Raw genomic sequence first — 22,155 nt, forward strand, 5'->3', positions numbered from 1 at the left:
TCCGTGACATTACGGATGCCACCTTGGGGGTGCACACACGTCGCTGCTCCGTTTACATTTCTGTTTAGGGTCTGGCAGCGTGGGGAAGGGACCTGAGTGCCGTCCGTGGGAGCGGCCCGGCTCCCGCACACCCCATGCCTCGCACGGTTGGGCGTCCGCCGTCATCCCCAGAATGGAGAAGTCTCACAGCCCACGCCCGCTGCCACGCTGACTTCAGACCATGGTATCTTTCAGGGAAGAAAGGCAGCAACACCTACTGATGACACACCTGGCCTATTACCCAGGCAGGTTTCCTTCACACCTCTGGCTTCCTGTCATTCAAACACGGATCCACACCCACGAGGCAGTGGAAAGTGGGGAGCACGGGCCTGATGACATCTCGCAGCCCGGCTGGTGCCAGGCGCCTCCTCTGGGAATAATGCATGGGTGCTGGGCTGGTGGGGGGCTGTAGGGGCTGTGGGGGCTGTGGGGGGCATGTGAAGGGTTGTGGGGGGTTGTAGGGGCTGTGGGGGGCATGTGGGGGCTGTGGGGACTTGTGGGAGTTGTGGGGGCTGTGGGGCCGTGGGGGGCATGTGGGGGCTGTGGGGACTTGTGGAGGCATGTGGGGGCTGTGGGGGCATGTGGAGGGTTGTGGGGGGCATGTGGAGGGTTGTGGGGCTATGGGGGCCATGTGGGGGGCATGTAGGGGCTGTGGGGGCATGTGAGGGCTGTGGGGACTTGTGGGGGGCATGTGGGGGCTGTGGGGCTGTGGGGGCATATGGGGGCATGTGAAGGGTTGTGGGGGGCATGTGGGGGGTATGTGGGGACATGTAGGGGCTGTGGGGGGTTGGAGGTCTGGGGGGCTGGCAGCAGGTACTTGCCCCCATGGCAGCCACCCCCCCAGCTCCCAGGAGACTGGGTGATCAGTCAGAGAGCAGCCCCCCACGGCCCAGGCCGTGCCCCCGCCCACAGACGCAGGGAGGGAGCGGGGCCGGGCCTTGGGCTCCAGGGGCGCACGCAGTCCCCCCACCCCCTACGGGCCCCCCTGCCCAGGTGCGGCTCAGAGCACGTGGCAGAGCATCCTGCGGAGACCGGCCGTTCTTCGTTTGCAGATCAACACTTTCCCAGGAAACAGTGTTAAACACGGGACACGCAGGACGTCACGGAGAACTTGCCAGAATCTTGCCAGAATCTTGGGACCACCTTGGGGGAGAACGGCTCCCACATGCACCATCCACGGGACCCCGGGCACGTTCACTGGCAAAGTGGGGCTTCCCTGAAGCTCATGCAGCTGCACCTTTGAGCTGCAGCGTCTGGTCCAGGGAGGCACCAAGGGAGGAACCGCATCGCGCCCCGGGGCACAGACGCTGGGCTGCCAGCTGTGAGCCTGCGTCCACGGTCCTGGGCTCGGCATCCACGGCGGGCTCGTGGGGTGCTGGTCTGTCCTCCAGCTCCCAGGGACCAGGGAGGGGGCTTCGCGGGCACCTGCCACAGCCGGGGCCAGGGCGGGTGCACCTGCTGGGCCTCTGTCCTCAGGAGCGCAGGGCACGGGCTGTAAGCAGCTCGATAGGAGGGCCGGGCACGTCGCGGGGGCGCTTTGTGGGCATCCTCAGCTTCGTCTCTTCCGGCGAGGCTCTCCCGGCCGTCCCCGTCCTCCTCGAGCTCCGCGTGTCCCCGCTGAGCGTCCCCGCCGAGTGTCCCTGCCAGCCCGGGGCACCTGCCGCAGGAGCCAGCGGCGAGCCCATCACGGCTGCGGGGGAACCGGCCGCACGCCAGCCTCCGGGGACCGGTCCCAGCAAACGCAGCAGCTTCTCTCGAGCCGCGTCCGCTGGGTCCACAAAGGGGTGATTGTTTGATCAAGTGTGTTTCCCCCCAAAATAATATTTCTCATGTGTTTTCTCTCCAAAAAGCAACTTTTAAAGGCTCAAGTAGCCATCAAATATGAATTATTATTGAGGGAAAATGTTCATTCTGATCTTTTTCTGCAGCTAAATTAAGACATACGTCTCGGGGACGAACAGCAAGTGCCGCACAGCATGGTCTTGGCGTTTCTTAGGAAATATGTAAAAAATTTTTCTATTTAAATTTGGCATATTTTGAGTGGAAACGTTTAGACTGATATTCTAAAATATAAATATTAATTTTGTGAAGACAACCAGCTAAATTACTCGCATCGTAAAAGTTTTCAAATATCACAGCAATACAATTATTAAAAGCAAACGAACTTTCCTGACAATAGATTGTTGCCATATGCTGCAAACTGAAATCATTATCATCATGACAAGATTAAAAATGTCTTACAAAAAAAAAAACAAAAAACAAAAAGAACAAAAAAAAATGTCTTACAAAACATGAATAATGGAGAGAAAACAGGACCTGACTCTTCCTAGACTCTCCATGGCGTCTGGAAGCCAGCGGGGCTCGGCCGTTACCCAATCTATTTAAGATAAGGATCAATGAGACACTGAAGCACGTGATGAAAAGGACAGGGCGAGGGACAAATGTCATTTTTAGAGAAATACGACATTGCTGGGTAGGCTCGGGGGCTTCCAAGGGGGGCCAAGCCCCAGCGCAACCCTAACCCATGCAGTGCCGCCCCGAGGTGGCAAAGCCTCGTCCCACAGTAGCTGGTCACCCGCAGCCCGGCTTCGCGTGGAGGTGACATGAAGAAAGTGCATGAGAGACAGTCGCTCCTCGTGTACAAGAGGATGAGCCGGCATTCTGCGACTTAGTAACAACGAGGAAAACCAAACCCAACTCAAAAAGGGGTCCGTGAGCTGCTCCTCTGTGTGGCTCCACCCTGCGTCCAGCATCCACCCCCGACGGCCGTGCGAGCCCTAACCCCGGCGGGCTGTCGCCGCGCGTGGTCCCCGCTGACACCGCGGGAGGGCTGGTCCCCCCGGCGAGCCTGGCTTCCCAAGACCCGGCTTCCTGGCTCCAGAGCGGGGCTGTGGGGTTGGCCCGCGTCCCCAGGTGGTCCCGGTTACCCAACGCAGAGCCCCGGAGCCAGACGGTGCATCCGGGTTCCAATGCAAGCACGCGGCAGCTGCGTTTCCACGGTCAACGAATTCACCTCTTGGTGCCAGGTTTTACCCGTTTCTGCTCAAGGAGGTGGTGACGTAAACGCACGGCGTGCAGGGGATGGCGGCCGTGGAACACCTGCTCTGCCCACTGCGGTCCTTGCCGCCAGCGTCGCCATCCCCGTGACGTGGGTCCTTGCGTCCAGGGAACCGCATCCCCTGCACTCTCCCCTCTACGGGTGGCCCCAGAGCACGCGGCCCAGGCCCTGTGCACGACTGTGCTCCCACGGTGTACAGTCATTAAAAGATCCCGGTAACATTCACCGTAAGGCGCCGATGGCTCTCGTCCCGCGCCGCATGGGCGCCACTTCAGCATCGCCCTGGGCCTGGGCGGTCGGCTGGCGCGGGTCTTCCTGAAGCACTCGCCACGCGCGCTCGGCACACGGCCTGCCCTAAGCTCTGGGGGCGGGGGCGCCGGGCCGAGGACGACACCCAGGGCGGCGCTCCAGAAATACCGCGCCCGGCGCCCGGCGAGGTCGCCCCGGGAGCCCACGGCCACAGCCGCCCGGCGGCCCGTGTTCCCCGCGCCCACTGCAGGATCCCCCGATGTGAGGACTCGCGAGACCCCCGGCTCGGGCTGCTCCACGAGGGCCCGACACACAGCTTCTGGGGCGGCTTCAGTCCAGCTCCGGGGACACCTGTCCCGAGCAACTCGTTTATTTTTATCCAGATTTCCTGGTGCAGGGCAGGCAGCTGTTCACCCTCGGCCAAATCAGCCTCACGTTTTACGGTGATTGAGTCATCGACTTAAAGGTCTGTCGCGTCTTTTCTCCTCCCAGCAGCTGCACCAGTTGTCACGTCCTGCTCAACACACACCAACGCCTAATCCTAGGTCCATGTCACACGTGACGTAAAGCGACTCAGGGGCACGGCAGCCGGGGCTCCCGCGGGCCCTCTCCAGGCGGCCAGCAGCCTGCGTTCGGCGGCTTCCGTGAGCACGAGGAGCCAACTCTGGGGGCCCCCTCGAAGAAGAACGCAAAGCGGAGGCACCCACGAGGGCAGCCCCCGGCACCAAAGCCGCTACCGAACCCACTCCCGACAAACCTCCCCGCGCCGCAGCCCAGAGCCGCGGTCATGCGCCACCAGCCCACGCGGCAGGGAGCCCGACGGAGGGACGCCGCTCCGGCCGTGAAGACACGGCCAGCGCCCTGCCGGCCTCACGGGACCACGGACCCCAAGCCCCCCGTTCCTTGGTCATTCTTCTCTTGTGCCCTCTTACCTCCAATTCTGGTTGTTATAACTTATTTTTAGGATGTTTGTTTTAAACAGAAAAAGAGGGATCCCTGGGTGGCGCAGCGGTTTGGCGCCTGCCTTTGGCCCAGGGCGTGATCCTGGAGACCCGGGATCGAATCCCACATCAGGCTCCCGGTGCATGGAGCCTGCTTCTCCCTCTGCCTATGTCTCTGCCTCTCTCTCTCTGTGACTATCATAAATAAATAAAAAAATTAAAAAAAAATTAAAAAAAATAAAAAAAAAATAAACAGAAAAAGATTTCCTGGGCACCCGGGTGGCTCCACGGTTTAGCGCCGCCTTCAGCCCAGGGCGTGCCCCCAGGGTCCCGGGATCGAATCCCATGTCAGGCTCCCCGCATGGAGCCTGCTTCTCCCTCTGCCTGTGTCTCTGCCTCTCTCTCTGAGTCTCTCTTGAATAAATAAATAAAATCTTTAAAAAAAAATTTCCTTCCTTCTGACACTGTTTTATCTAAACAGTCTATGCTAGCGGCCAGTGACTCCAGTCGGATTTCACTCCTGCCGCCTATTGTTCTCTCGAATTTTACTGAGATGTGATTGACACATGACACTGTGCCGGCGTAAGGTGTACCCAGGAAGAGTTTGTGTTTCAGTTCTTCTCTGCCGATGAGAGCTTTAGAGATCCGCGGTCTGGCAGGTACGCAGCAGAGCACTGCTGACCGGGTCGCCCCACTGGCCTCACGGGTCTGCACCCCGACCAGCAGCTCCCGAGCCCCCCTTCTCCGCATCCCCCCAACAGCTGCTGCTTGTCCAGCCACTGACGGGTGTGAGGTGGCGTCTCCCTGAGGACGCGGCACGTTGAGCATCTCCCCGCGTGTTGTCGGCCACCCGTGTGCCTTCTGTGAGACGCATCTATTTAGCTCCTCTATCAGATTTTTAATCAAACTAATGTTTTTTCCCCCCTTTAGCTATATGTGTTCTTTGTAAATTCTGACTATTAACCCCTTACAGCTCACATGCTTTCTCCTTCTCGTTGATGGTTTCCTCCGTGTGCAGAAGACTCCGTGGGGGGGGGGGGGCGCAGAGGGGCGATCTCCAGCTGACTCCGTGCTGAGCTCACAGCTTCATGCGGGGACTCGATCTCAAGACCCTGAGACCATGACCTGAGCCAACATCAAGAGTCAGACGCTCAACCGACTCCGCCACCCGGACATCCCCATGCGGGGTTAGTTCCACTTGTTTATTTTTCCTTTTGTTGTCTTTGCATTTGGGGTCAAACCTCAAAAAATCATCACCAAGAGCAATACCAAGGCACTTATACCCTACATTTTCTTCTAAGAGGTTTATGGTTTGGGGTCTTAGATTGAAGCCTTTCCTCCATTTGAGTTATTTCTGTGCACGCTCTAAGAACGTGGTCCCCGTTCACTCTTTGGCAAGTTGCTGACCAGTTTTCCCAGCATTATTATTGAAGAGAATCTTTTCCACATTGTATATTCTTGGCTCCTTTGCAATAAACCGACTGACCATATAAGCCAAGGTTTACTTCTGGACTCTACATCACCCTACTGATCTGTGTGTCTGTTTTTATGTCAATGCCACACTGTTTTGATTCCTACAACTTTGTAATGCAGCTTGAAAGCAGAGCGCGCGATGCCTCCAGCTTTGTTCTTTTTTCAAGAGCGCTCTGGCTCTTCTTGGCGTCATGCAAACTTTAGCATCGTTGGTTCTAACTCTGTGGAAAATGCTATTGGGATTTTGAAAGGGATTTCTCTGAATCTGTAGATAGCTTTGGGCAGAATGGACATTTTAAGGATATCAATTCTTCCAATCCATGATCATAAATCGTCTTTTCATTTATTTGCGTCTCCTTCAGGTTTTCATTGATGTCTTAGAGTTTTCAGTGTACAGCTCTTTCATCTCCTTGGTTAAATTTATTCCTAGGTATTTTATTCTTTGTGATGCAATTTCATTATTCTTATTTTTTTAGAGATTTTATTTATTTATGCATGAGAGACGCAGAGAGAGGCAGAGACACAGACAGAGGGAGAAGCAGGCTCCATGCAGGGAGCCCGACGCGGGACTCGATCCCGGGACCTGGGGTCATGCCCTGGGCCGAAGGCAGACGCTCAACCCAGTCCCCCAGGTCTGTGTCGTTCACACTATGTTCCGCAGCCCACATCTCTGCTCCTTCAGCTGCTAGCACTTCACACAGACGACGTTTCTGTAGCTCCACATACATATTTCTGTCTTTAATCTCCAGCTGCCCTTCCGAGGTCACTTTAATCTCTCTTCCTGAAATGCGCTCCTTGGAAATTCTGTTGGTGGAAGTCGGCTGGTGACAGTCTCTCAGCTTCTCTTCGTGTCGCCAAGTCTCCATCTCTACCTTGTCCTGGAGAGACGGCCTTGGGAGGAGCAGGACAGATCAACAGTACTTCTGTCCCCATCGCTCTGACAACATTACCGGACGGTTCTCTGTCTTCCTCTGTTACCATCGTGAAACCTGCTGTCAATGAAACTGTCAATTTTCGTAAGTGTTTTCTCTCGTTGGTTTTAAGATTGATTTTTTTTTTTTTTTTGGCAACAAAGGTGAGAGTATGTGATTCCATCTGAAATTCAAAAAACTCAGGCAACATTAACCTATGTTGACCGAGGTCAAGGTAGCGGTGACCTTTCCTTGTGGGGCGGGGGACTCGGAGTCTGATGTGCGACAAGTGTAATGGAATTTCCTGAGCTGCGGCTTCCGAGCTGCATACTTCCCTGTAAGCGCCTCCTGCTTTAATCAAACGGTCAAATATTCATTCATTCATTCATTCATTCATTCATTATCTCCACCTGGGAGCCCATCTGTTCTCTCATGAAAACATTTCCTTCATTGTCTCTGTATTTATTTACTATTCATTAAGCAGCTTACTGGTTTAATTATTTTATTATTCTGCTCTTTTTTTTGGAAATATGGACCAATTTTTGCCTGTTCTCTCATAATTTCTATAAAATTTTGTTTTACGTATTCATATATTTTTTCCTGTATGTTTCTTGAATCATTTCGTTCTTTGCAATACCCCAGTTTCCTAAAGCTTTTTTTTTTTTTTTTTTTTTGAAATTTGGAGCTTAGAAAATCAGGTATTTGCTATCAGGTTTCTTTTCCTTAATTGCAGGTTTGGTAAGGTTTCCTCACGAGGGGCAGGACTCAGACCAGTGTTACTCTGCATCCACCAGTGCAGCCGGAGGCAGGCAAGCATCTGGTCGCTCGGGGCCCGGGGGGTCAGGTGCACACCCGAGAACTCAAGTGGGAGCACAGGGCGGAAGCACCAGGTCCCGCTCAGGACCTCAGAGACCTTCCTGGGCAGGAAAGCATCAAGGTGCGTGCTGTGGCCTCCCTGACGCCCAGGTGACCACTGCCCGGTACCAAGGGGCCAGCGGGCTCACAGGGGAGTGGGAGGTCACGGGGAAGCGTAGAAACAAATTCTGCAATTTTCAACCTAAATAGATGAGGGCAATGCGCCCGAGACCTTGTTGTGGTGAATAATATTTATCCCGGGAGGATTTCTGATAGAGAGACAGCAAAGATGAAGTCAAAACTGTAAACCACATGAGGCACACGCAGCTGCGGGGAGGGAGCACGAGAGCCGACCCCGGGTTGCAGGGGGCGGGGGGTCACGTCTGGGGGCCGAGGGCGCTAAACACACAGAGAAGCGGTCAAGGCCACACAGGGACGCGCCCAGCAACCGTGGACAGGAGCGTGTGTCCCGTGAGGCCGGGCCACCTCCACCCGAGAGGCTCCAGACGCAGCGGGGTCAGTGGGGTCCATCGTGGGGCCGGAAGTCCAGCCCCAAGGGATCCTGAGGTCACAGCCCTGCTCTGAGCAGACTCCGTCCCCCGCTCGGGCGGCCCCAGGCCCAGGAGAGGGAAAGGGATCGGAGCAATCCTGAAAACGGCGCAGTCGGAAATGCGCCACATCCTGAGTCTGAGGATGATTCCAACTCTTCTTTCCACGAAACACAGCACAGGGTGGAGTCTGTTCCTTCTGAGACCGCAGATACCGTGATTCCAGCACGATCTCTGCCGTTGGACACAATCCGCTGCTGAGCACGGGGGACGATGACAGCGCCCAGCCGCACGTGGACGAGGAGGCCTGACGGCTCCGAACGTACAACTAGCCGCCGCCAGATCATTCGTGGGATTATTGTTTCCATCCTGAAAACCGGGTGGGCAGTCTTTAAAAAGTTTATAGCACCCGGAGTCTTGATATCTTTTAAAAAATGACTAGTTTTTGACTCTGAGATTCAGATTCTCTGTAACTTGTTTTGAACAACTCGGACGTTTTGTCTGAAGGTGGACTGTCCGGTGAATTCAAGAGGATTTATAAGCTCTGCGTCCCTCGTCCCCCTGCCGTGGTAAGGGTGAGGAGGACGGCCGAGGACACGCACCCACAGCACCCGCCCGTCACCGTGCCTGCACCAGCGAGAGTTTCGTGTGCACGGAGCCCAAGAACACGGACGGCCTGAGGCCGTGAGCAGGTGCCGGGGGCCGCGGGAGGGCCTCCCCGCCCCGTGTGCTCCTTTCCCGAGTGTGCCCCCCGCCCCCACAGGCCGTGTCCCCTTTCCCGAGTGACTGCTGGTGTGTCCCACGCCGTGCACATACTCTCTCCTTTAGGAGGAATCACATTATCGTGACGGTTTTAAAGAAAACAGCCTTCAGCAGACGGTTCAACCAGGACGCTGGACAGAGCTGGACATCCCAGGAACCGGCCTACGAGATGCTCGGGCAGCAAAGGGAACCGTGGAGAGGCGAGGCTCCGCGACAGAGGGGCGCTGGGCAGGCGGTCGGAGCCCCACTTGGGGATGGCGGGAGGCCCGTGAGGGTGCACAGAGGATGGAGACCGAGGACGCACACTCGGGGAGCACAAGGTGCTGAAGACAAGGAATCCGGTCACCGGGCTGGAAGCTGCCCCGGGAGACACCCCTGTACCCGCAGCCACATGGAGAGAGCTTCCCGGCGTCGACGCCAGAAACCACAGACACGGAAACACGCCCACGTTTAGAGACAGTCACTTGTTGTCAAACAGCTGGACACAGACTTGCCGCCCACAGGCCGTGGCTTCCAGCAGAGTCGGTGAGGAGACGGGACGCCGATTCCGTGAGAGCATCAGGCACAGCAGGTCGGGGTAGAGGACGGGCGGCCGTAAACCTCCCCACGTAGAGCGACGTCTGCGGGGCGAGGGGCCTCAGCCCGCACAGCGGGGGCAGCGGGGACGGCGGAGTCACCGGGTCCCGCATCCTCCTGGAAGGGGCTCAAGTCGCCGTGGGTCTCTAAGCCGTAAACAAAGCAGCCCCAGCGCACAGCCTCAAGGGCAGGCTCTAAAGGAATGGAAAGCAAGTATCCACATTTCAAACGTGCAGAGGACAATTTTAGAAGAAAGACGCATGAATAATTTAAGCAAAATAATTTAAAATCAAGAAGAAGATGATGTAGCAAAATGGGACCAATAAAACCTCAAAGTCCGCGATCGGGGACAAAAGCCAGAGCACAGGTCAGCCATCCCCACACCCTGATGAGGCGTCAGACTGTGCCGCGAGAAGCAAGAGCGCGCAAGGGTGCAAACGGAGAGAAAGGATTACGGGGTCAGCATGAGAAGAAACGGCTGGTGTGTGGACCCGTGGAGCCAAGAGGTGGGAGGATGAGCAATCTGTTGTCAGGATTCAAAAAGGATAAACATAAACCCTACGGAAAAATATTAAAGATGCCCGAAGTTTCTTCCGCAACAGGAAAGAGGACGTGCCCTGTCGGCCTAAACTTTGTGCGGTCACAAGAACGATCCCCAGAGTCCCGCGGAACCCGACCAGAGCTTTTAAAAATTCACACGAAAACAGGGGAGAGAGAGGATGGGAGCCATAGAGGGGAGGATGAATTACAGACACGTAGGGATTAAGAGCAGAACCGGCTTAGGGACGCGGACGGCGCACACTGGGGTCAGCGGTGAACCCGCCGTCAGGACGCGTGGCCGAGGATGCAGGTGGCACCACGGTCCCTGAGGAAACAGGTCACCAGTGGTTCCCAAAAAACTGAATCTGACCCCCACTTTTCCCACGTTTTACAAAAATGAGACCTGAAGGGGAAAGCAAACGGGAAGTATTTAGAGGCAAATACAAGCAAATCTCTTTTACGGGCAAAGGCAAGAGAAGCTTCCCTAAGTCCACGAGATGGAGACGCAGGTGCGTTCAGCGACGCTGAAATCAACGGCTATTTACAGAAAAATTGTGCAAGGACAACAAAAACGCTAGCTGTAAACTGAGGATCGGCGACCTGGAGCCCAGGGTATCGGCTCCCAGCATCCGCGCGGAATCCCGACGGGTCAGAAAGGAAGACACGGGCAGCCTCGAGTCTACGCACAAGCGCGTGGCCAGAGCTTCACCGAACAGGCAAAGGCGAATGCAGAGGAGAAAGCACACGGCCCCGCGCTGGCGGCGGGAATGGAAACAAATCCTTGCGACACACCTGTATTTGCAAACATTAAACCCAAAAGGTCTGTAGCAGCACGAAGCCGCAGGCCAGCAGGGACTCCCGGGTGCACACGCACCTGCTCGCCTCTGCACACGCGGCGCCGCTGCTTTGGGAGCCCAGCCCCGGTGTCTGCAGCAGGGGCCTGGCGGGGGGTGGCTGCAGCCGTACCTCAGCACCGAGTGATGGAAAACCCAGAGAACAAGCTGCGTGTTCGCTGCTGATCAATAATCGATAAATAAACAGCAGCACATCCACAGAGTTAGATGCCGTGTTGCAACCGGCAGACACAGGACACCCGGCCCCTACACGACACGCATGGGCCCTAAAAACAGGCCCGTAACTAGAGGCACAAACCGAGCAGCCTCTAACAGAGTGATGTTTTATAAGCCTGAAAATAAAACAAAACGGCCTATTTTCAGGGACGTCCACACACCGATGACGCGATCCTTGACCAAGGAGAAGGCAGCTCTGGACTCAGGACGCCGCTAATTTCTGGGCGCGCCAGATAACGGTACGGGGCCTGGCACCCATATCATTGACTTGAGCTCCTGGGCTCTGGTTTTTAGTATTTTAGTGTTTTGCTTCAAAACTCACAAAGACGCTAACGCAATTTTTAAATATCAAGAGCTACATTAAAAGATTAAAATGAAAAGGGTGCAATTTTAGGAACGTGTCCTCAGGCCCTCCCCGCAGGCCCAGCGGCCGGGCGTTTGAGGAGAGCAGCCGCTCTGTTTCCCCCAGACCAGCTTGAGGCCGCTCACAGGATCCGGGTCTGCGTGCCCTGGAGGGAGGCTGTGGGGCCGCAGGCGCCGCGGGGAGCGGGGAGGGCTCTGGGCCTGCGGGAGGCGGCACCGCGGGGGCCCAGCCATCGGGGTGGGGAGGAGACTGGGGCAGGAGGACGTGCTCCACCTGCACGGGGCGTCCTACTGGCTCAGGGCCCCTGCCGAGGGTGAGTGAAGCCCGTCCTGCGCCCTCTCAAGGGAGCCTGGCCGCGCTCTGAGCCCTGGGTCAGCAGCTGGGGGGGGGGGGGGCTCGTGGCCCATGGGGCCGGCCTGGGGTTGGCCTCGGAGCACGGCCTCGTGGGGCCCGAGCATCACGCCCGATGTCCGCGCGGCGCAGGGGCGGCCTCCACCCTGCCCCGTGCACCCTCCTCGGTCCCCGCGAGCCCCGGGGCGTGTGGGCTGGCCGCGCTCCCGCTCAGAGGGGGTGAGAGGAGCCGCGCTTACTGTGCTGCTGGGGTCGCCGTTGAGGTGCAGGCCACTGTCAAACAGGGGGGAGCAGGCCCCGCTGCCGTGGTCGCCGGCCGGCCCCGGGGACCCTGGAAACAAGCAGAGACGGTCACTCAGAGGAGCGCAGGCACCGACCCCGGCCCGGAGCACGTGAGGTTCCCGCGGCCCCCGCCGACTCCCGGACAGGCGGTGCCACCAACGCCCGCCCTCCCGGCCCCCGGCCCGCAGCGTCCCCTCCGTCTGGCCTCACGCAGAAAGTGGACGACCGGCCACCTCACCGGTCCGCGCGCCAGGGTGCAGAGCCTGCGCCCGCCTGGGCCGGGGGGCCTGTCCACTCCGGCCTGGGGACCTCAGCGCCCGTACTTCCCGCCACTACGGTCGTGTCGGCTAATGTAGACGCTAGTCCTGACTTTCTGTCCTTAATTTTCGAATTACTGATTTGTTTGACGTTTTCTGCTAATCCTGCCACGGCAACTCGCGTTAGTGGAAGACCCACGACGAATCAGGTAGGTCTTCAATGCGCAGAAACCCCGTGACCGGCCGGGAGCAGAGGTCGGGGGCCGGGAACGCCTGCACCTCACCCGCCGTCAGCAGGTAACCGCTGGGACCTATGGGCTCCTCCGCCACGCGCCCGTCGCCCCCGCTGAATGGAGACCGCGCCGCCGGGGAGCCTGGACACGATGCATCCCATCGGGCGCAGACACCAAGCTGCCCACGGGGAAGCTCAACGGGCCCTACAGATTCGTGTAGGGGCTTATTTTGAGAGGGGGGAGGGGGGAGGGGAGAGGGGGGTGGAGAATGGGGGATGGGGGATGGGGTGGGGGAGGAGGGAACCCCAAGCAGGATCCATACCCCGTGCAGAGCCAGCACGGGCTCCACCTCATGACCCCGAGATCGTGACCTGAGCTGAAACCAAGGGTCAGAAGCTTCCCCAACTGAGTCCCCCGGACGCCCCGACACGTCCGTTTCTCCTGCCCCTTGCGTCCTGGCCATGCTGCACCCAAATCTGCCCGCCCGTGGCTTTGGGGTCCCCGCCCCTCAGGGCCGCGGCGTGAGGTGGCCCCGGGCAGGGACAGAAAGGGCGCCTGCGCCGGTCACACCATCGTCGACGTCCCCATAACTTCCCGGGAACCAGGCTGGAAGCCCCGAGAGTGTTTTATTTGCTTCCTCAAAATACGAGGCTCTGCCCCAGGCGCTCCACCCAGCGCCGTCGATCCACAGAGCAAGGAAATCAGCTGGGTTCGTGCCTGTCCCAGTCCACGCGGCTCGGGCGCTCGGGGCGCTCGGGGCTCAGGCTCAGGCTCAGAGCACCCTCTCTGGGAAGGACGCCCCCGGCTCTGAACGGCTCAGCGAGACGAAGATGAAGCCACAGACCTTCACGCAACAGCGAATTTTCCAGGGAAAGGAGAAAGCTTTCCTGCCGTTCCCCACACGCGAGGATGGCTTCAAACAGAAGGCGTTCTCCGACGACCCCATCCCGACGTCTTCCGGCACCACCTGAGCACCTGTGGCCCCATCTTGGTGGTGAGGCCACGTGAAGACGAGAACTTGAGACCCCTGCCACGAGCACGAGCACCCAGGTTTGTCCCACGGGGACCTCTGTGCACCCCGCACTGACCCGGGTCCTGGCCTGGGGCCGTCTGGGTGCCTGACGGGGGATGGGGGGAGGGTACCAAGGACGCAGAGCTGCAGGATGTGTCACAGCCGGCCACCTGTGACCACGCGTGTCCCGGGAGTGTCCCCCCGGCAAGGACCTGCAGGAAGGGGAGCGCGAGCCTGAGGCCCCGGAGCCCGATTGGCACCGTCTGGGACACGTGAACTCGAGATGCCCTCGAGCTTCACCCATTTCCCTGGATCAAAACCAAGGTCCGGTGACGCCACGTGTGCAGCCCTTCCCGGCCACCGGGCTCGCTCCCCGCAGACAGAGGCTGAGCGCTGGGGCACGCGGAGCTGCAGCCACACCGACGGCCCCTAACCCGCCCCTGCCGTGGAGAGACGCACCGGCCACCCCCTCCCCCGCCCCCGCACACCCCTCTCCACACATGTGGGACGCCGCGTTCCTGCATTTACAGTGACCCGCGCAGCCCGAGATCTGGGGAGACGCGCTCGGTCCTCCTCTGCTCCCCCAGGGGTGCTCGCTGGCATCGGGCGACCCCACTGGTCCAGTACCTGACTGCACGGCACCCCCCCAGGACGGCACGGGGCGCCCCTCAGCGTCTCCACGTGGGCTCTCATCTGGCTCCCCGGGCTGGAGAGCAGTCAACGCCTCCCTAAGTCCCGTATCCTCCACGATGGCCAAGGACGGCGCCGCAGCCAAGGGATGCGGGATCGGGGGGTCCAGGCGTGGTCCCCGCTGCGGCGCAGAGCAGCTCCCGCCAGTGATGACCCGATTGCAGGGCGGGGGGGGGGGGGCGAGGCAAGGGCGAGCCTGCCCTGGCGCCACGGCCTGAGTGTGGGAGGCGCCCCGCGTGTCCCCCGCGCTCAGGGCACCAGAGTTTCCTAAGGAACCAAACCACAGCAGGAGGGACGTTTACTGAACGAGCAGAATCAGTGTCCCTGCGGCCGAGGGAGCCTGGGGGCAAGTCCATGTGCCCAGGGGCCCGGCCACAGCTGGCGCCCCTCCTCATGGCAGCCAGAGGCCTTTACAGACATGGGGACCTGGGTGTCCAGCCGACGTCACCTCGCAGGGCCGGCAGGACGCGGCCGGCGGTGCCGGGGAAGCGACGAGGCCGCTGACGGCCGGTGTTGACGCATCTCTCCACAGCGCAGCCCCCTGCCCTCTGGCCGGCAGCTCAGAGTCCCCCGACGTCCCCGGCCGGGGACATGCCCTTCAGGCCCGCGGTGGCTCCGGGTCAAGCCCCTGCTGCTGGCCTGCAGCACCGAGCATCCTTCCCCACCTGCCTCAGGTGCCTGCGGGACAGACGCCTGCGGGACAGATGCTGGGGTCGGGGGCTGGTGGAGGGACGGACACACAGGCCACGAGGGCACCGCCGTCCACGTCCACGATGCCGCACGTGTGACGTCCGTGTGCATGGCCGATACTCGGGGCCTTTCTGTTTTTCTGGAAAGACCCGGGACACCCTGGCGTCCTCGCTCACGGAGCCTGAGGCCGGAGCCCGGGCGGCGGGAGGGCCAGAGGCCGTTGTGGGACGAGCGTCTCAGAGCCACGTCGCTGTACGACATCCCGGGACTCAGAAGGACGAGGACTGACGCTTCCCCAGCCGTCGTGCTGTCGGGCGAGGAAGACGTCCCCACGTCATGCGCCCCAGCTTCCGCGCGCTTTCACCTGCCCACGCGAGTCCCCGTGCTTCACCCGAACGTCGCCTCCGTAGTGACCTGACGGGGTGTCCCCGAGGTGCGTAGGTTGAAGCTAAGTCCCCGAACACGCAGGTGCTGGTGCTGCAGAAGGCGGGGAGGTCACCTTGTAAAAGGTGCCGAGGACATGACGAGCAGGGTCCTCGCCTGACACCGTCCTGCGGGACCTGCGGCCTCCAGGACGTGACACGCTGTGGCGCGGTCACCGCAGCCCAGAGGACCAGCCGCCTGCCGCCTCCCCGCGAGCTGCTGGACGCGCCCACACGCCTCTCCCAGTCCCCGGCACCTGGCGCAGCTGCCAGGGCAGGGCTCCTGTGGCGCCCGCGTCCCCGAGGGTCGTCCTCTCCTGGGGGCTGGCGGGCAGGCTGCTGGGGAGGGACAGCCACCCGGGGAGGGCTGCGGCGCTCTGACCTTCTGTCCTCTCCCGCCCCCTCCCGCTGCCCTGGGCGCCCTGTCTCAGCCCCGCAGACAGCGCTCCGACCCCAGCGCCCCCAGGGCTCGCGTCCAGCGCCCCAACCGCGACATGCCGTCCCCCAGGAAGGGGGCACGCGGCCTCTCCCCCGCCCCTCTGCAGCAGCGGGAGGAAGCCCAGCTTCCCAAGAACAGAGGCCGGGGGTGCCGTCGCCCCGTTGGGGTCTGGCAGGGACACGCTGCCCGAAGCCGGTCCACTCTAGTCCTCAGGGAGGGAAGCACAGGGCCTCAGGCCTTCGACCACCGTCAAACGTGGACCCTCCTCCTGCCACAGATGCCCCAAGTGCGGAGGCTGAGCCCCAGATGGCAGGGGACGGGGCGCAGGGGGGGCTCCACGGCAGAGGATGGGGTGTGGGGTGTGGGGCTCCATGGAGGAGGGGGTGCCGGGTGGGGGGGGGCTCCATGGTGGGGGATGGGGTGCAGGGTGGGGGCGCTCCACGGAGAGGGATGGGGTGTGGGGTTGGGGGGCTCCATGGCAGGGGACGGGGTTTGGGGCAGGGGACAGGGTTCGGGGTGGGGGGTCTCCACGGTGGGGATGGGGTGCTGGGTGGGGGGCTCTATGGTCGGGGATGGGGTGTAGGAGCTCCACAGTGCGGGATGGGGTGCAGGGTGGGGGGCTCCATGGGGGACGGGGTGGAGGGTGGGGGGCTCCATGGTGGGAGAAAGGATATGGGGTGGGGGGCTCCATGGCAGGGATGCGGGTAGGGGGATGGGAGGCTCCACAGCAGGGGAGCCGCAGGAGGGAGAGAAGACCAAACACACGGGGTGGCCCTGGGCTGATCCACACACTCACTGGGTGGGAGACCTGACCGCGAGGGGATGTGACGTGACTGCGAGGGGACGAGCACGGCTACAGCCCCGTGAGCACGAAGGTGCCCAGCGCCCGGCCCGGCTGCAAAGACAGGACCCGACCCCGCTCCGCCCCAGGGGGTGACCTTACACCTGCTGTGAGGACACGGCGGCCATGTAGTCGGTAAAGGTCACGGCGACCCCAACATTAACACGTCCTCCTAGACGTGCGACTCGCCACCTGCCACCGGGTCAGGGCTCAGGTATGAGAACGAAACCCCCGCGTGAGCGCAGGGCAGGCTCTGCCCAGTGTAGACTCACCATCATCCCCTGTTCTGTGGTATAAACTCCTCAAGCTGACCCAGATATTTTACCTGCAAACGTGTTTCTCTGCAGGTGCGGGGGGGAGGGGTGACTATACCCAGCGAGCTGACCTGGCGGGGCCTCACAGGACGCCTGGGGATGCTGAGCACGCGGGGTTGCAGGCCCACGCACAGCGGAGGCGTCCCCACGCGTCCCCCCCGCAGAGCACGAGCGCGGCCCCGAGTTGCCCCCGTTGGGCAGCGCCGTCCGTGTGGACGTGCAGGGGGAGCAGGAAACCCCCAGGGCCCCGAAGGTCGCGCGGCCCCTTACCTGACGGGAGGTTCAGAAACGACGGCGCGTCCCTGAGATACTCGACGGTGATGGTCACTTCGTCGCCGGCGCTTCGCAGCAGGTGCACCTGTCGACACAAGAACAGCGACTTGACCATCACGAAAGGACGGGACACAGCTAAAAAGACAAGATCCCTACGCACCTGGCCTGCTTCCTCTGCTCCACGCGGGCGATGACCCCACGGCCCCAGGTACCCCAGGTCGCGTACAGCGGCCCACACCCATGTTCAGGGCAGACCAGCCTCCCGCGCCCTTGAGGACGAGCACCTGAAGGTCAGGTCAGGTGAGGGCTGTTTATCGGCTCAAATCGCCAGTTTTCAGACGTGGGGAGCCAGGAACCGAGACACAGCCACACGCACGAGCTTCGGGGTCTCCATAGGGTTTTACCCCAGAGACACGGGCAGGCGCCCCCTCTGCGCACCCCACGCTTCCCTGCTGGACGTTGGGTCACCCTCAGGGTTTGGGGGGGATGGGGCGTCACGGCCCCCGGACCAGGGGGCACAGTGGGGCATCCCTACTGTCCGCACCGGCCTCTCCACGCGGATAGGATGCAGCAGGACCCGACGGCCACCGGGACCCCTGGGATCCATCACGCACCTGTCGGGAGCGCCGCGCAGGTCGCCGTCTGGCCCAAGCGACCCCACAGCCCACGGCCTGCAGCAGCCCCCCTCTCTGGACATGGGTGGGACGGCAGACGCTCGCCACCTCGAGGAGGGGACGGCCCCGGAGCATCCGAGATGCGCTGAGCTCACGGAGATTGAAGCCTGGAAAGTGAGCGTCCCCCGATGGCAAGTCAGGTCACCGTGACCCGTCTCTGCGGGCAGACACGCGCCGGCCGGCCTGCTCACGCTCTTCCTGACTCGAGACACGCACGTCCCACACGCTCCACGCCTGAGCCCATCGCACCTTCCATCGCTTGAGCCTTTCTGGGGACAAAATGTACTGGGAAGCGCTAACGCTTCCCCCCTTAGTAAAGGCCGACCAGGCCCCCGAGGACCCGGGCACCACAGCGTGTCCTGGGGCAGGTGTGCTGAGTGCCGGCGACACCACGTCGGGTTTGCCGAGTGACGGTGATGCCCGCGGCGCAGGGCTGGAGCAGCTGGGCGGCTCTTCCGGGGGACCGTCGCCCTCCACGTCCTGCGTGCCCGGGGTGTTCTGGCCCCTCCTGGGGTCATGCAGGCTCCACTTCATCCTGCATCGTCTCCATCCTACTGTGACGTCCGTATGTGTGTTCGACAACATCCGTGAGCCCCGACTAAGGGCGTCCACGCTCACCGACGCCTCCAACCCTCTCCCGTCAGCTCAGCCCCTGCAACAACAGGCTCCAGCCTCGACGGCCCGGGAGCTGCATCTGCACACGTGGGGCTGCCCCTGCCCCTAAGGAGACTCGTAACCGCGCCCGTCGGCCTGCACTGTGCTCCTGGGGCGCCTGTGTCCTGTCCCCCCGGGGCTGCGGGTGGCTGCCCGACTCATGCCCAGCTGTGTCAGGTCCTGGGGACGCCAGGCTCATCCTTTGATGCAGCTTCCATGCGACTTTCCCGAGATCTCAACAAAAGCCACTCGAGCACCCAGGGGCTTAGCCAGCCGGGGGGCGGGGCTCCATTGCAGGGTCCTCCCCAGGGTCCTGAGGCCAGAGCCCAGGTCAGGGGCGAGTCGTGGACGCTGGGCCCCGTGTCCGAGGCCGCGCCCCATGTCCTCCTGCATCCTGTCCTCACGGGGCCTCCCCCCACCCACACCGCAACCCTGGGGCACGGGGATGGGGGTGGCCTGGAAGGGGCAGGCCGGGCAGTGAGGGCGCAGGGTGACGACAACATCCCCGGGACACGTCCTGCCACACCAAACCACTCCAGCCTCGATGGCCCGGGAGCTGCGCCTGCACACACGCCCCAGGCCTGGCCCCCGACCCGCAGGGTGGCCTCCTCCTCCTCCTGCCCACGCACACGGCTGTCGCGCTCGGCTGCTGACCGGGCCCCGATGCGGAGCGAGGTGCGGAATGTGCCGGAGAGGAGAGGGGTACGTGTCCCACACGTGTCACCTGGAAATAAGCAGACTTCTGTCCTGCCGCGGCACAGAGCTCCTCTGAAGCTTGGGGCAGCGCGGCGGGGTGGGGGGACGAGTCGTCTTGGGGTGCTCGGCATTCGAGCAGGGCTGATGTCCTTCCTTTTCCGATGATTTGCTCTGACGCGTGCTGGTGTGGACCGTGTGATCCATGAGACCTTCGCAGGTTTCATGTGTCTTGCAGGCGCTATGACTGTGACAAGGCGCGCACACACCCCACAACCTGACTGAGAAGCTCGTGGGGCCCGAGGATCGGAGCAGGCCTGTTTCCAAGGTGCCGAGCACTCGCGCAGGCAGGAGTTTGCAGGGGGACGCTGCCTTCCCCGGCCTTCCCCGGGCCGGGGTCCCTCGGGGTCGCGCCCTGTCCGTCCCCCGAGAAAGCAAACCTGCGCAGAGGAACCCACCCGGCGCGCGGCTGGACCGTGACAGGTGGGGGTGCCCCAGCCGCGGGCACCGACACCCACACCACGGTCCCTCGAGACCCACAAATGTTGCTCCCAGCCATAAGTGCCTCCCCAACGCCTGGCGTGGATCGGGGGCCGAGCGTGGCCCCGAGGGAAGAGGAGGGGTGCACGCGAGCTCCTGGTGGGCGGGCAACAGCACGGGCTGCAAGCCGCAGTCCCAGAGCTCAGTGGGCCCCACTCGGGTGACCGTCGGGGAGCAGCTGTCACCCGCGCCGGGAGCTGAGGCTGGTTTTATGGAAAGTTGAACCCTGAGGAAGGGACGCCTGCCGCCCCCTCGGGGCTGTCACAGGCTGAAATCACGCCTGTTCCCCGTGAGGGGCGGTGATGCCAGTGCCCCTGGACCAGGTGTTCTGGGCTCACCCCCCCCGGGCCACCCCTGCCCTGCCCTGGGCCCCCCGGAGACCCCTTCACCCCCCCCCCCGTCACTTGAGACGCCCTGCGGAGCCACCCGGCCCGCCCCCGCCCCATGTGCACCAGGGCCCCTCACGTCCTCCCTGTATCCTGCAGCCTGACCCGACCCAGAAGGACGGGGTCCCCGTCCCGGGCCGTCCGCAGGTGTGTGCCCCACAAGCCACCCTGCCTGCCCATGGGATGCGGAGCGCCCAGAGCACGCCTGCCGCGCCCGCAGTCCCCAGCGTGCAGCTCCCGGGTCGGCGCGGAGCAGCACCAGCGCCCCGCACGCCTCTGCAGGCCCGTCGCCGGCCAGCACGCACCGCCCGCATGGCCCGCACACGGCGCAGGGTGCAGCCAGGGGCCTCAGCGACGCGCCCGCTAGGCCCTCGGGCTTCTCTCCCCTTCTCAATCTCCGCGTCTATGACCCACTCGGTGAAACGTAATTTAGAGAGAAAAACACTAACCAAAGGACACGACAAGCAGAACCAAAGTTAGAAGACGAGCCACACTTACCACCTCTCCGTGGGTCGCGTTTTCTACATTAATGCCGTTGACCTGAACAGACGACAAATGGAGAAGGTTGAGGATGACAATTGATCACCGTAGTGTACACAGAGCCGACGGCTGCGCTTCGGAGCACTGACCTGCAGGATGGCGTCTCCCACGAACAGCATCCCCGTCCGGTCGGCTGCAGGGTCGCAACAGCGGCACAGGTGTTAGCAGACGTTCAGGGACACCGTGCACTCGCCCGAGCTTAGGGTCGCAGCATCTGGGGTGGCTCGTGTGGGGGCACATGCATGTTCATGAGCGTGCACACACGTGTGCATGGGGACTGCGTGGGCGTGCACGCGAGGGTGGGTGACTGTGTGGGCACGTGTGTGCATGAGAGCACACAGGTGGGGCATGTGCATGCGTGGGTGTGTGCACGTGTATGTATGGCTGTGCGTACGCGTGCATGTGTGGGTGCATGTGCGTGCATGTGTGTGGCTGGACATGCAAAGGAATGTGTGTGCAGGAGGGCGCACATACGTGGGGTATGGGCAATGTGTGCATGTGAACACGTTTGTGTACCAGTACGCATGTGTGCACACCTGTGTGAACGTGTGTGCATGAGTGTGCATGTGAACACGTGTGTCTGGGTGTGTGCACGCCTGTGGGTGACCACGTGCATGCAAGCTCGTGTGTGTCAGTGTGCGTGGGGCACGGCAATGTGGGTGCACAAGGGCCTGCATGCGCGTGCAGGGGCTGCGTGTGTGCACATGCGCGTGCGGGGGCCCCTGAGGAGGCAAGATGGCAGCAGCACAGGAGCAGCCCCACCCGGCGAGCAGACAGACCAAGGCTAAGCACGTTAAGAGAGTTACCTCCACGACACGCGTGTGTTCACAACACGGAACATGAATATCACGTGCCCACAGACATGCGCGTGCCCGCTCTTCCTCGGGAAGGACTCCACACACTCGCGTGTGATTAAAGACTCGGTGTGGAGGACACGGACGGGAAGGCGCCCGGGGAGCCCGAGCACAGCCGCCCGACACTACGGCGTGTCCACTTCCGCCCCGTGAGCTGGCTTCAGTCTTTAGTGTTTGGTTAAATACGGGAGCCGGCGCCGTTCCAACCGGCAGCCGGCCCTAGGCCCACGCACGCCCGACGCTGCCGCTAGCGATGCCATCCCTGGTCTCCGACGAGCATCGCACACGACGAGAAGGCAGCACGGCCTTTAGTTTGCCAACCGCCACGGTCCTGAGTTCAGGGAATCGACCAAGTTCTCGTCTACACGGACTCTGCCCAGGAAGCCCCCCCCGCGCCCCGACCGACCCGTGCGGCCCGAGCCGGGGCAGGAGCAGGACAGGCTGGCGTCAGGGGCTCACTCTCTGTCAGGTGGAGCCCGCGCCGGGCAACACGGGGCTAACGGACGCTGGGCCTACACGGGTTTTGTGGAGTCTCACGTGGTCAAGTCCACATCCGACTCCGGCCTGACCCACGAGAGGTGCGGGCGGCGGGCAGCTGAGGCTCGGCGCAGGACACCTAGTCTG

General features: G+C 61.7%; 1 protein-coding gene across 1 annotated transcript in view; it reads right to left on the bottom strand.

Moving 5' to 3' along the window:
• SNTG2 (syntrophin gamma 2) overlaps nucleotides 1-22,155 on the bottom strand; it is an 85,516-nt gene that overhangs the window by 51,622 nt on the left and 11,739 nt on the right. Inside the window, exons 6-9 of the mRNA XM_072768947.1 lie at nucleotides 20,767-20,810; nucleotides 20,636-20,677; nucleotides 17,188-17,275; nucleotides 11,977-12,068 (exon numbers count right to left, since the gene is read on the bottom strand). Coding sequence (XP_072625048.1) covers nucleotides 11,977-12,068; nucleotides 17,188-17,275; nucleotides 20,636-20,677; nucleotides 20,767-20,810 — 266 coding nt within the window. The remainder of the gene's footprint in view (nucleotides 1-11,976; nucleotides 12,069-17,187; nucleotides 17,276-20,635; nucleotides 20,678-20,766; nucleotides 20,811-22,155) is intronic.

The sequence above is a fragment of the Canis lupus genome, chromosome 12, assembly GCF_048164855.1.
Source record: "Canis lupus baileyi chromosome 12, mCanLup2.hap1, whole genome shotgun sequence".
Classification (NCBI taxonomy): Eukaryota; Metazoa; Chordata; class Mammalia; order Carnivora; family Canidae; genus Canis; species Canis lupus.